Here is a 13,753-nt window from a genome sequence, read left to right on the forward strand (position 1 = left end):
CAGCTGCCCAATGATGAAGGTAATTAATTTTCAAATTTTAAATATCTCATTTTAAAATACAAATATTTTAAATATAATTAAATATAAGTGTTTGGAGATATTTTGCAAGGAAAATGAACATGGCAACATAACCCTTATTGCTTACTTTTCAGTGGATGTTGAATAGGTTGCTTGGGCAATTGGCACTTAACAGCACCATGCCTTTCTGTGCCAATTTGTTTATTGCTTGTATGGCTAAAAGTGTGCAGGTGTACTTTTTTAAAGCCTAAAAATTCTACTGAGTGATAAAGCAGAAACGCTGCCCTCTTCTGGTCACAGGAGCCTTCTACAATGCAGAGCATCACCCAGAGGCAAATTCTATTTAGCTGGAGCGAATTTGTCAAATGTTTTGAAAACAGGAACATAAGTAAAAGATGCGGTTGATGAAGCCCTTCTCGAAGTAATTTCCGTCTCCCACTTGTAGACTCTAAAGACAATGAAATGTAAGAAAGAAGCAGCATTTATCTTGGATTCAACAACCTCTCTGGCTTCCCTCCATGAAATCCTTCGCAGCTGTAAACTTTCTTTGTATCTTTGTTATATTAATTTTTAACTTTATGTGAAATTCTCCACCTAATTCCATGACCTTCTATTTCTTTGCTTTTCCTGAATCATGAACGGCCACCATGCTGGGGATGACTTGCACCTCAACTTTTTTATACAGTTCAAGATAGTCTACCTGATGGGACTTCCTGCTCCCCCTCCCCAAGAGACCCGTATTCTGAGGGCAGCTGGAGGGCTTCCTAACTGAGGCCTGATTCCCAGGAGGGGAAGGCAACGTGATAGGGAACTTCAGTGCCCTGAACCCGAGCATTTGGGAGAAGGGCCCTTGGAGGCTTTCGGTGCCCGGGCAGGGACACTCCCGAATGATGGGCAACCCCGGACAAGCCCTCATGACCACAATCACACCACACACGGGCTCCCTTGGTGCTCACTGGCACCCTCAACTGACCCGCTCCTGTGAGGCAGGCAGGCACATGTGCAGGGGCACCCGGCCAGGAGAGCTGCACGTACTGAGGCTGCACTGCCCACTCTGCCCACCCCCATCGCCTCCCCCCAGTGATCCCCAGGGCGCCTGCCCGCCAGATGGGAAGCGGGAAGCGCAGAATGAGGCCCCAGCATCCTTTATGGAAAAGGGGAAGTCTGAAAGAGGGGCCTTGCTGAAGGTCCTTCCCTGGGAAGGAGGAGGAGGGGGGAAGCATAGAGTTGGAAGAGGCCTTAGAGGTCAACTTGTCCATCCTCCGCATTATATCCTTATTTCAGAGCAGGTGCGCATGTTCGTTTTTAGATAATTTTTTGTTTAATGAATTGCTGCTCATTTGTTGCCTCACAAATTAATATAGCTGCAAAGAAACAGGAAACAGAGGAAAGACGGCTTAACTTGTATTGTCTCTTTATTTATCCTAAATAGACATGACAGTAAAAAACAAAACGACAAAAATATTTTAAACTGCAAAGATAGGCCTGAGTAGTAAACCAGGCACTTGGTCAAAAGATTCATTGGAGAAGATTTTATCTTTCTGGACCCAATCCATTCACATGGATATGAGTATAAATCCAGACATGCTGCTCTCTCATACCTCCTTTTATGACACAGCACAGAAACATACAGATGTTTTTCAGTCTCTATAAGGTATACACACCGCTGTTGCAACAAGCTGCAGTAAGCTTTTTACACATCTGCCGGGGCAGATGTCAGAGGCCAAAGAATAAGGAAGAGTGACTGAGAACTGACTTACATTCATTCTGCCACACACTCCAAGAGTCCGAGAGAAAACCAGGAGACAAATAATAGCAATAGGGTAGTAAAAAATATTGCACTTAAGTTTAAAAGGAAACTCAATAGGGAGACATTCCCACAGACACGGTATCCCACTAGAAGCCTTCAATAAATAAACTTAGCAAGGATTACGCCTTTCAGACCGTTGAAGAGAAGCAGGATAATTCCATGTCTGTTGCACTACTGGGAAGGACAGTTCAGTGGGAGCTTTCTGTCCAGAGAAGGCATGCCAAGACTCAAAAGGAAAAGTCTGCAAGGGACTCTCCACCTCCACCTTGCTCTTTGAGGAGGTGGCCCATTTATGAAAGCCACGGATGTCCCAAAATAGGTCTGTGTGCAGGAAAAGCTCTGAACTTCACGGTCGTCCGATGGAAGGTCTGCTCCTTTGCAGCTTTGGGTGCTCTGACTTCATCGTACCAGAGGAAAAAGCAGGTACTCGGGAAGAAGGAATAGTAAAGCTGCTTAGTTCTGTAACCCCGAGGCCCCTTTGGGTGGGAAGACAGATTTATTTATCCAGACAATCCCTTAGCCAAAAATGTAATTATTTGTAAACATACTGCTCCCCCGAAGTTTTCTAGCGGGAGACCTAGCATCTTCTACAGTGAAGGGCTAGGTTTCCTCAGGTTAATGAGGTCCAAGTACAGCTCTGAGCGCAGGAAGCGGGGATAGGAGTCCTTCTCCATCAAGCCATAAATCCGCCTCTGGGCAAGGTCAAAGCAGCCCCAGCTGATATTTTGCAAGTTCTCTTTAGTGTGTTCCCGGGTGTAGGAGTCCAAATTGACCTAGAGCAGGATGGACAGACACTAGTCACTGTTGGGCTGCCACTTATTTAGAAACTAAAAGATGACATTAGAGGGACAGATGAACAAGTGCTTGGACAAATAACTACAGCTCATTCTGTCCTGCACTAAAACAGAGACAATGTAGTTTTTGATGAGTGGCATAATGAACTTTATCTAGTCATGGAGTATGCTTCAAAAACCTGCCAACCTGCACTGCACCTTACAGTGCACAGAAGGCAAAAGAAGAGAAGAGGGAAGAACCGATGCTTCCAGCAGCATCTTTCAAGATTTCATGGGATAAAGTTTCAAGATTTCATGGGATAAAGTTACCTTACAAACTTGGAACCGATTTAAGAGCATCTCTTTTCCAAAAGGCTCCTTGGCCTCGTTTCTCTCATGAAATCACGACAGGAGGTAGACAGGAGGTGTTTCCATTTGGAAGTTTTGAAAATGTGCTTAATTTTCAGTAAAGTTCTTTCTAATCCACACTTGAGCTGAGTAAACTTCCTACAAATTGTCTGCAACCCAACCAGGCTGGCCCCCAACAAAAACCCAACATCCCTTCCGCTACTTACCTCTTTGCAGGACTGGACAGCAATGTATTCGGTGAAGATCTTCTTGGCTTTGGCTATCATCTTGGACTGGGACTTGATGTTCTTGTATTCCTCACATGCCAGCCAGAACTCCAAATTCTCCTCACTGAATTCAGTGCGCAGGAAAGAACGGAAGGCAGCCACCCCATCTGAGCAGGGATGAGGGGATGCAGTAGCTTTTGTGAGAGGCCCTTATGCTACAAAGGCACCGAGGCTTTTTTTGGCACAGCCACCTTACAGTGGAAACAGGTGGCATAAAAATGCAATAAATAAATAAAAAGGGGAAGGGTACATCTGTTTCTTCACTCTCAGCTAGCCTACTTTTAGGTCAAGAAGCAGATTCTCTCTAAAGAAAACGTTAAGGGCTTTGTATCCAGAGGAGAAGTTGGATTAAGGGGACTTTGGTTTGATTCAGTATCTCTGGGCATATGAGAGGAAGCTGTTCCAAACTCACCCAAATTTCTTTAAATCAAGTCTCTCCAATAGAAGTACATGGTACAGATACTATACATGTGTCTTTCTGGAGAATTGTCTCTGCACAAAGCTTGCAGCGCAATCAACTGGCATGCAAAAGCCCCCAGGCCAAGTTGCTGCACCTCTGTAGGCATTGTGGGGGGGAGAGAAGGGGGGACAGTGAAGGGAAAATGTGTTTTGGAAGTCCTGTTGCTAGTCAAAGCATGCAACACCTGGCTACTCTCTGACTTTCAACCCATCCAGGTTCTTGGTGATATTATTGTTAGCAAAAGCTATCTACTTAAAAAACTTATCCTCTGGTACAAAGAAGTACCAAGGTCCCATAAACCAAGGCAGGAACGGGAGAGTAGAGCAGGGGAAGGGAAGGAAAATAACTGCTACCCTAAAGCTTTGTTCTATTTCCATCCCTGAATGACTTATGACTGTATGACTGTAACTTTGTTGCTGGCAATCCTTACGATTTATATTGATATATCGACCATCATTTGTGTTGTAAATGTTGTACCTTGATGAACGTATCTTTTCTTTTATGTACACTGAGAGCATATGCACCAAGACAAATTCCTTGTGTGTCCAATCACACTTGGTCAATAAAAATTCTATTCTATTCTATTCTATTCTATTCTATTCTATTCTATTCTATTCTATTCTATTCTATTCTATTCTATTATGTTTAAGATCTGAGTTTGTAATGAATGGGTGAGAACTTACTAAAAAGCTCTGGAAAAGGGAAAAAGAAAAGAAAATGCTGTCCAATCTTTGACAGTTTTAATCCAAACACTTACAGCAATCTGGCTTTTGAAACTCAACCCCAGAAAAGGCTCCTTACATTTATGCTGCAGCAGCTTTTCCAGGGAGTCTCCCCACTTGAGAGCTTCTTCAGGAAGGGGCCTGAAGAGAGGCAAGGGATGGGCCAGAGGGAGAAGAGATTACTTTAATCACGTCACAAAAGCCTGGTGAAAGATGGAACCACTGCGGGAAGAAAAATAACTCCCCACCACAGGGATTTATTAGAACATATTCTCTTTAAAACTGGAACAATTCTAGAACAAAAATAAATACCTTGACCAAACGAACTTGAAATTTGGTACTTTATTTAACCTGCCTGTCATACCCTTCTGCAGTGACATTATGCAGAGAGCAAAGGGGTAAGAAATAGTAGTTCAAAGGGACAAGATAAGAAAAAACACTGGAATCAGAGTCAAATATAGTTTGCCACAACCCCATCCCCCCCCCTCCCGGTACATTTCTGTCCTTGCTCCCTCCATGGCTTCCACCACTTCATGCAGTGTCCTGAATGTGTCTTGTCTCCAGTCAAGGGATCCCTGAACAGGCAAAGGTGCCTGGGACAAAACAGGGCTTTGGCTGGGGTTGTGGCTTATGGGTCAAAAAGTGCCCCCCCCCTTCCCATTGGCAGCCGGTGTGGAGTGTGACATGGACACAACTGAGACTGATAAGCTCATCCACACCCCTTGTATCTTAGCTTTTCAATCGGGTTTTCTACTAGACAAAGGAGGTTTCTGTCTTCAGGGATTGCTTAAATACCACAATCTTCCAAGTCGTTTCCATCTCACATCTTGTCCAGCGCTGCCCACCCCCCACCCCCCAGGAAGAAAGTGGTCGGGCAGAATTTAAGGCTAGGCAAAGGCCCCCAGTTTCGCTTACCGCAGAGGCTTCGTCCCTTTGTCAGACTGGCTCTCCAGGGCTTCGTGCCGCTTCCGAAAGAGCCCCAGTCGGTTCTTGATGTCTTTGGCCCTGCAAGGCAGGAGGGCGGGTGAGCATCCAAGGCCAGCCCTTGAGGCCTGGAGAAAACCTGCCGAAGCAGCGCCTCTCTTGCGCTCCCGACGCCGCAGCCGTTACAGCCCCTCTTAACGAAGACAACGCCCCACCCACCCCCACCCCAATTCCAAGCGGCACTTTGTGCGGACAAAGCGAGACGTGCTTGGCACACGCGGACCGGAGCAGTGAGACCAACCAGAAACGCAACCCAGCCGGAATCGGGGAGGGAGGGGGGAGACGGCATTCCTCCGTGGCTAGAGCGGGGTGGGGGGCAACCTACTCCTTGGTGGTGTGCCGTCGCTGCAGGCCTCCCCAGCGACCGCTTCGCCCGGGAGCGGCCCAGAACAGCTCGGCCCGAAGCTCCGCGGGAGGCGCCTTGTTCAGCTCGCGGAAGAAAGGCATGGCCCGGGCCGGAGGGCGCAACCGGCCAGCCGCCTCCAAGAGCCGCGGGTCCCTTGCCGAGCGGCCGCCGCATGTGTGACTCACGCCGGAACGCCGCCTATTTCTGGCCGCAGCTGGGGAAGGCACCAAACCGCGGCTATTTTTAGCTGAGCCGGGGAGCCCGGGCTGCGCGGGGAGGCGGGCGAGAGGCGCGCCGAGGGGTTGCGCTGTCCGGCCGCCACTCTAGGGCCTCCGCCGCTGGAGCCGCTTCAGCCCCTGGCCGCTGCGATCTCGGCCCCCCTCTGATGCTGGAGACGCTGCCTTCCCCCTCCCGGCCGCCGCCTGACTCAGGTTCCGGCTCACCGCCTCACCGCCCTCCGACTCTCCACTCCTGGCCGCCGCGGCCCTTCTCTCCGCTAGGAGACGGCGAGCAGCAGCCCCAAAAGCCGGCAGGCAGGGTCCCCAGCGGCGCAGAGCAGAGTCGGTACCGCCTCTGCCGAAGGCTGCCGCCCTTCAGCTGTAGCGGCTGCGCAGACAGCTCAGCTCAAAGCCGCGCAATGTTCTTGTGCCGGCTCTCCCGTCCACAAGCACGGGGCGCTCGCCGCTGCAACCCCGCGAGGGCAAGGGGCGGGGAAGCAGCCAAGGTCGGGGGGCGAGCAAAACCGGCCGTCGAGTAATGCTGCCCCCTTCAGGGCGGCAGGAGGAAGAGTCGAGGACGCCGTTGGGGGCCTGTGCCCTTGGGCTGCTCTTCTCAACCCAACGCCCTCACCCTCCCCGACCCCGATTAAGAAGCGTCTGGAGCAGGAAGAGGAAGCCTATGGGGGGTCCCAGATCCTTGAGGCCAGCAGCCAGTCCCCCATCTTCAGCTCCCACTCAAGAGGGTACTCCTAAGGGGAACCAAGCAGGGATGAAATCCAGAAGGTTCTGACAGGTTCTAGAGAACCCGTAGGGGAAATTTTGAGCAGTTCGGAGAACCAGCAAATACCACCTCTGCCTGGCCCCAGAGTGGGGAGGGAATGGGGATTTTGCAGTATCCTTCCCCTGCCATGCTCACCAAGCCACACTACGCCCACCAAGCCACGCCCACAGAACCGGTAGTAAAAAAAAATGGATTTCACCACTGGAACCAAGGCCCCTGCAGGCCTGAATCCATCCCCCTCTTTCCCAGCGAGGCTTAGGAGCGGGAAAGAAACATCCTGGGTCAAACCTGCCTTCTTTTGGGGTGGGGGTGGAGGGTTGGGGACCATGGGTTCTAGGGTTCCAGTCTCCCAATTGTGGCAGCTGTGGCCTCTAGAAAGTGTGTCTCAAGCCAGTTGGGTGCACTGCCCCTGTTGCCACCAATCACGCACCCAGCAAAGCTTGTGCTAGAACAACTTGGGTTAACACCAGTTCAGACGAACACCAAAATCTGCCGCTTGCTTGAAGGCAGGCGGGCAATAAGCAGGACTTGTTAGGGTTAGGGGGCAGGGAGGATACAGAAGGCAGCGTGGGTCCCTGTCATTTGTATAAGAGGTGGATTTCTGAACCTCCACAGATTGCTTTTTCTTCAGGGGTGGAGAAGCTCTCTCTCCAAGGGCAACTGGCACGTGCAGCATTAACAGGAGTCTGAACAAATGGAAACTCGCTTCTGATTCACAGCCTTGTGTTCCCGGCCCAAAAAACTGATGGTCAAGAGAGAGGCCTCCACCCACTCGGTCTATTTAAGGAAAAGGACCTGCAGCTTGAGCAAAGCAGAGTCACACTTACATTGTCTTGTTCATCTTGTGGGCTGCTCCTGAGTCACAAACTCCTTCAGGATCCAGCACCTGCTGCTGCTGCTGCTGTCGCCACCATCGCCGCAATGGGAAGAGGGACGGGGAAAGAGAAACCAGGTAAATTCAACCGAGGGAGACATGAAGGAGTTAACTATTTTCAGTAAGGTTGCTACTGCTCTCTTTGGCTTATTCTTCCTTCTGCCAGGAATCCGAAGGTATCTGGGCAGACATGAACACTGCAAGACAAGCCAGCCGAACATCCTTTCAAGAGCAGGGCTTATTTGCCAGATCGAACTGCACGCAGAGGAACTTGCTTGGGAATCTCCTTGCTGGGCCTCCCCTGCCACCCGGAACCGGGGCAAACCGTGGGAAACCATGTCTTGGTCAAGCGCCACCAGCCCAGCTCTCGGAGGCTTCCTTTGCTGCTAGGTGAGGCTTCCGGGTCTTATCAGGCCGAGCGCTTTCTCTGCCTGGCAAGGACATTCCTGGGCCTTTTGGGTGCGCCAGAGGGGCTCAAGCACATTTCCTCTCATTGTTGAGAGGGGTTCTCCACTCCCGAGCAGGAACTGGCCAGGGCTGGCCTCTTCCGGCAGCAGGCAGCCACCATAGACGGCAGACTCTTCTGCTTGGCACATGGGATTGTTCTGCTCACAACCCACCTGACGGTGTGTGGCAGGAAGAGGGATGGAAGCGGGCCTCGGCTCTGGAGAAGGGGGCTGGCCGGCCCTGAACTTTCACTCTGCTTCCCTGCTGAATGTAATCTAGCAGGACTGGCGTTCTTGTGAAGACGGGCCTGGTCCATAATTCCTAACAGGTACCAGGTGGTTTCCTTTCTTCTTCAGTATGCAGCAACTGATGAATACGGTTAAGGAAAAGGCCCAGAGACCCCAAATTCCCCATTGGAAGTGCTCTTCCTGCCTCTCCACCTCTCCCCGGGTACTAGAGGGACCAGCTTTGGAAAAGGTGGCCCATTCTTCTCTGCCTTGGCAGAGAGTAGCCACACAGAGAAGCCAAGCAAGCAGCTCTGGGCATTTCAGAGCAAACTCTAGTGGAGAAATGAAAGGCCCAGCCATCTTTCTTTCCTGCATCTCTCTGGAATGGCCAGTTGTTTTGGGCGCATCCCCTAGGGGGCAGCCAGCAAACACTATGTGCGCAAACAGGGATGAGGATGATGTACACAAAGGAAGGCCTCCCTCACTCAGAGGAGGAAAGCCAGCAGCCATGCAGGTCAGGAGTTTTGCTCCAGAGCTCCCACATATGTGCTGCATCACACAGGCTTCAGATCCTGCTGCTCCCCTATCCTTATTTTCACAGCAGCCAACAAGTAATTGACGGAGCTGCTGTCAGCAAGGACATGTCAGGGTTGAAAATTTATCTTGCAGTTCAGAGTGCTCAGCCATCAGCATCTCCGACGCCCCTGGGGCAGGTGACCGGTCCAACAGCGTCTCCAGGCTGCTGCTTGTGGGTTTTCCTGGCAGTTCCAGTCAAGCACTGAGCAGCTCAACCGAGATTGGCGAGAGGTGGCCATGGAGCTTGTTTTCTGAAGATGCCACAAGAGCCGCTTCGAGGAACGCCCTACAGCCCTACAGACCTGACTCTGCTTAGCTTCCCAGCCCAGCCCAGCCGGCGGGGCTTGCAAATGTCTGCTTTTCTTTCCATGGTGCCCTCCACAATGTCCTGTGAGAAGCAAAGGCAAAGGCAAAAAATAACCCTGCATCGAACAGGTCCCCGGGGCCACTTGTGCTCTAAATAGGTGGACAACAAAAAACGCTGTCTTCGGTTGACAATGCAACATCCAGGAAACATCTTAATCCCAGAGTCATTTTTAACATTTGTATGCTTTTATTAAACAGAAATGAGATAAAATGTTATTATTAAATTGATACATTGAAATAAATGTTTTAAGTAAACACTAATAGCATGAAGAACTGAGCAAAACAACTAGTTCAGCAGCAGGGAAGGCTGAGTGGAAGAAAATTAAGTCGAAATGTAGTGGATATCTGGGGGAGGGCGCCACTCTGTCCGGCCTCTCCGCTAACAAGTTCTCTAGGAACAGGAAGTGAATTCTCAGGCAAACCTTCCAAGCTCTTCTCCACATTTTGTCTCCCTGCTGCCGGCCCTGGAGGCCCCTTCTCTTAACCTTTTTAGAGGGGGAGGCAGAATTTCCCTGGCTCATCTGAGTTCCAGACCTTGGCCATTTCTTGAAGCTTCCTGTCGTTAATTGAGTTAAATACAGAGAAGCTGGGAGCCGAGTGTTCTGCCAAGGCTGGGTTTCAGCAGATGTAGCCACTGCATGAGGAGAGAGCTCAACTGCTGCCATCCCAGCCCTACAAAAACCGATTCGGTGGTTGACATCCCAGACAGAGCACTTGGTTTGGTCTTTAGCCAAGAGGATATAGCTGATGTATTATCTGGAAAACAGGCAAGAAGCGTAACGTGGATCTAAAATCAATTGAGGTCCAATAGGAAAGAAGACTGTGTGGAAAGGACCTCCTTCTGAGAAGGGCCAGTAAATCTGGCACTTAGAAGACTAGAAATGTATTTTTCAAACTAGCTCTCTAAATAAACTTGAAAACTGACATTTCTGGTATGCCGAGAAAGTCGGCTGGCGTCCACAGGCCTCGTCCAGCCTTCCCCTCTTGAGACCTGGATCCCCGAAAGGAAGCCAGGAAAAAACCGCATGCGTAATGCAAGGCCCTGGCAGAGCCGGCAGAGACCGTGGCTCGTGAGCCGCATTCAAGATCATTCCTACTCTGAACTTCCTCTGGCTCTTTCTGCCACAACTGCTCCAAAAGTACCCTCAAGTGCCACCCCCCCCCCATTATTACACACAAGAGGCTTGCCTACCTTCCGATTCCCAACAAAGAGCAGAGTGAGTTGGTGGATGGAGCCCCCATTCTTCATAAGCTGTTTCTTGAGGCTCTGTGGAGATGGCAGCGTCCAGCTGGGGGTGGATCCTTGCATCTCGGTGTAATTCAGGCTGGTGTCAGAGGTGAAGCAGTGGCCCGCTCGGGGCTCCTGAAGCAGGCTGCCTTCGCTGTGCGTCCGACGCCGCAGAGAGTTCTGCACACTCAGGCTGCAGGCCGGCTGACACACTGACGTTTCAAATAAGCTGCAGCGTTTTCTGTCCCCCCTGACCAGATAGGCCTCACCACTGTCCTCCTCTTCCTCCTCTTCCTCAGCCAATTCCTCTGGACCGCTGAGCTTGAGGCTAGTGAGGCAGGTCAGGTCTTGATTAAAGGCACCCTCCACCTGCAACTTTGGGATTGCAAAGGCAGTGGAGCCGCTGCAGGGCACTTCCTGTTCCTTCCCCTCAAGGTGGCAGGCCTGCTTCCCCTGTTCCATTGCGATGCCCTGGACTTCAGCCACAGCTTCCCCCGTCAGCCCCTCTATGGAGTTCTCTCTCACAGGATAGGCAAGACGGCTGCTGTCGTCCTGCCCCACAGATGACACTGCCCCTAATTTCACAGCTTCTGGCTCAAGCATCTGGGGGAAGCAAAGGGAAAGGGAAATGAGCCCACTGTATGGTTGGAAATGGGATAAAAAGTCCCCAGTGACCCTGGAAAGGTCAGGCAGAGGCCGATGTCTCTGAACAACCACAGACGCTTAAGCACCTGGGAACGGCATTCCTCAGAATCAGGAGCATTTCCTTCCTGCCTTCCAATAAGGGACACGGTGGTTGAGACCACAAAGGCTGCTTCTTCAGGGGCGCTCACCTCCCACCCCAGTCCTTAAAACTCCCACCACCACCAATTCTGTATTTTGGAACCATAAAAGTGTGGCACAGAGCAGTAACATTAACTACCACACAGGCCAGCATATATTACACTTCCCATATCGGAGGCTGCTCAAACTGAGGTCACAAGCATCTGTTCTGACCACAAGCAATGATCTTCTGGTATAGTATTTGCTCCTAAATTTTCTGTGAAAGACCCTCCCACTTCCAAATTATATTCTGAAAATCACTATCAAAAGCCCATCAGGAAGAAGCTCCCCCTTCCCCTTTCTGATCAATTGCCCCATAAGAAACCAAGGAACTGGCAAAGAACCTGGGATAGACTATGGCAGGCCGCTCCCCAAAAGAGTCAGGGGCTGGTCTTAAATGCCTAGCACAGATGCTGGGCTGCTTGGCTTCTGCAATCTCAAGGTGGTGAGTGACCAGCTTGCAAGAACTTACAGGTTGTAGGTGCTATGGGCTGCTATTTCTATGTGAGTGGTTTGCAGGTAAAGCCATGCGAGGCAGTGAATACCTAAGCCCCAAACCTGAGAACGGACCCACCGATTCTTGTCCAAATGAGCTGTTTGACTTTCAGGGGCCCAGAGCTAACTGAGATCTACTGCCAGTATTTACTCACACCTGACTTGATCGTCTGCTGCTGGCATTCCCTGTCTTGGCTCTGTGTCCCACAGTAGCTGAAATGCTTAAATGGACAACTGAGGTCCGGATGTAAATAAGGCTTTAGCTCAGGAAACAAACAGAGCTGGTCAGGTTCCAACCTGTCTCCTTTGCTCAATGGGAGCAAATTACAAGAGATATTCCTTTGGGGGGGGAGGAAAGGGGTGAGCAGGAGACATAGGAGAGGGATGTAAACAGCCTGTTGCTCAAGCAGCCCTTGTGCCACATCATGGAAGGGGCCTGGGGACTTCCCCTCGGAAGAGACAGATCACACACAGCATATCCCGTTTTTCCACTGAGCTGAGCTGAGCTGACTCATAGGGTTGGCCTTTGGAGGAGGCAGATGCCACAAGAGATAGATTTTAAACACTTCGTAGTCTCCCCAATTTACCAGGACACATGGAGTTAAAATCCGCTTGTTTTCCATCCAGAGAACAACTTACAGGAGAGACGAGGAAAGAATAAAATCTGACATATCCAAGAGTCCAAATTTCTGCTCCCAATATCCCCAGAAATGTAGCAATGAGCAACCAATGGCTAATGCTGGCAGTAAATATGTAAATGTGCTCTGGCACTCTCGCACCCAGGGGTTTTAAGGCCAGAAGGCTTAACTCTGGTCCAGCAGAGCCATGACACAGAGCGTCTTCAGCATTTCTAGCAAACAGAGAAGTGAACTTGCGATGCTTAGTGGGGTGATCAACTGGATCAATTTCAAAGTTTTAAGAGACAAAAAATGGCTCTACAGACCTATGCCAGGTAAAGCCGAGTTCTGTTGCTTGAGTTGGGCCTTAGAATGCTTAAAGAAATGATGAAGGAGGGCATTTGGCATGTGGATGGGCATTTCCCTGCCTCCTCCGGTGGTTACACAAGGACAGCACAAGCCTCATCTCTGCCCCTTCATGGTGTGTGGGGGAGGGACGGGGGGGGGGGGCGGGCGAGAGACCCACGGATGAACTCACCTGCCCCAGGTAACCTACTGGTGGAACAGTTTCCACAAAATCTTTTTATGTTCCTCCCCCCCCACCCCTTAAGCCATCCTCCTCCTCCGGCTGCCACCAGCCACTTTGCCAGCTGCTCCCCACTACTTTCATGAGATGCCCCATCCTTCTGACATTCCCCGAGGCTGTTTTTGGGTGGCCAGTCCTGGTCCCTCTGCCTTCTGCACAGAGAAATTGCCTTTCTTAGCTTGTAGATCAAACAAGTTCTCATTTATTTTGGTGTCAGAAGCAGATTCATGCCCAAGTAAGGATGAAACACACAAAAACCTATCCTGTTCATTTAGCGTCATGGCTAATTCCTCCTGTCCTCAGCCTTGTGACATCGCTCCTTCCACAAAGCATGACTTCAGAGAGGACCACCACACACATTGTTCTCTTGTCACAGCCACTAAATATTCTTGCCCAAACTAAGTACAAAACACAAAGTCCCCCCACCCCCAGCTTTAACTTTAGTAGGGAGGGGCTATCTGCAACACTGTTCTGTTTCTTCAGGTGGGGGAGACAGAGTACAAACCTGTCAGAAACAGAAGCAATCCCTAATCACAGTACAACATCAACACAACCGGAAACATCTAAGAAGATTCCTGGGTGTTTTATCTCCTACCTCTGCAAGAGATTCCTGGAGCCCCTTCCAATTCATGGGCCTTGAAGCGTGTGCCTTGCAGTTGCCAAGGCCTTCCCCAAAGGGCTGGCAAGGGAAGAAAGGGGCACCCCGAGCCTAGCCTTTGGGGGGGACGATCGTTTCCAAGATACTTCAGATTAGTCCCATGCAGGGTG

The 13,753-nt window shown here is 50.4% G+C and overlaps 1 protein-coding gene across 25 annotated transcripts in view; it reads right to left on the reverse strand.

Moving 5' to 3' along the window:
- Positions 1–1,415: 1,415 nt before the first annotated feature.
- Positions 1,416–13,753, reverse strand: part of RGS3 (regulator of G protein signaling 3) — a 56,279-nt gene continuing 43,941 nt past the window's right edge. For 11 of the 25 annotated variants that reach the window (XM_058158965.1, XM_058158951.1, XM_058158958.1 and 8 more), the window contains 6 exons: positions 10,430–11,068; positions 7,575–7,651; positions 5,334–5,423; positions 4,498–4,559; positions 3,177–3,343; positions 1,416–2,601 (listed from right to left, as the gene is read on the reverse strand). In XM_058158965.1, the coding sequence (XP_058014948.1) occupies positions 2,416–2,601; positions 3,177–3,343; positions 4,498–4,559; positions 5,334–5,423; positions 7,575–7,651; positions 10,430–11,068 (1,221 nt within the window). In that variant the 3' untranslated portion in view covers positions 1,416–2,415. The other 14 variants (XM_058158954.1, XM_058158953.1, XM_058158973.1 and 11 more) reach the window with 14 other exon arrangements.

This window comes from Ahaetulla prasina, chromosome 16, assembly GCF_028640845.1.
Source record: "Ahaetulla prasina isolate Xishuangbanna chromosome 16, ASM2864084v1, whole genome shotgun sequence".
In the NCBI taxonomy this organism is placed as follows: Eukaryota; Metazoa; Chordata; class Lepidosauria; order Squamata; family Colubridae; genus Ahaetulla; species Ahaetulla prasina.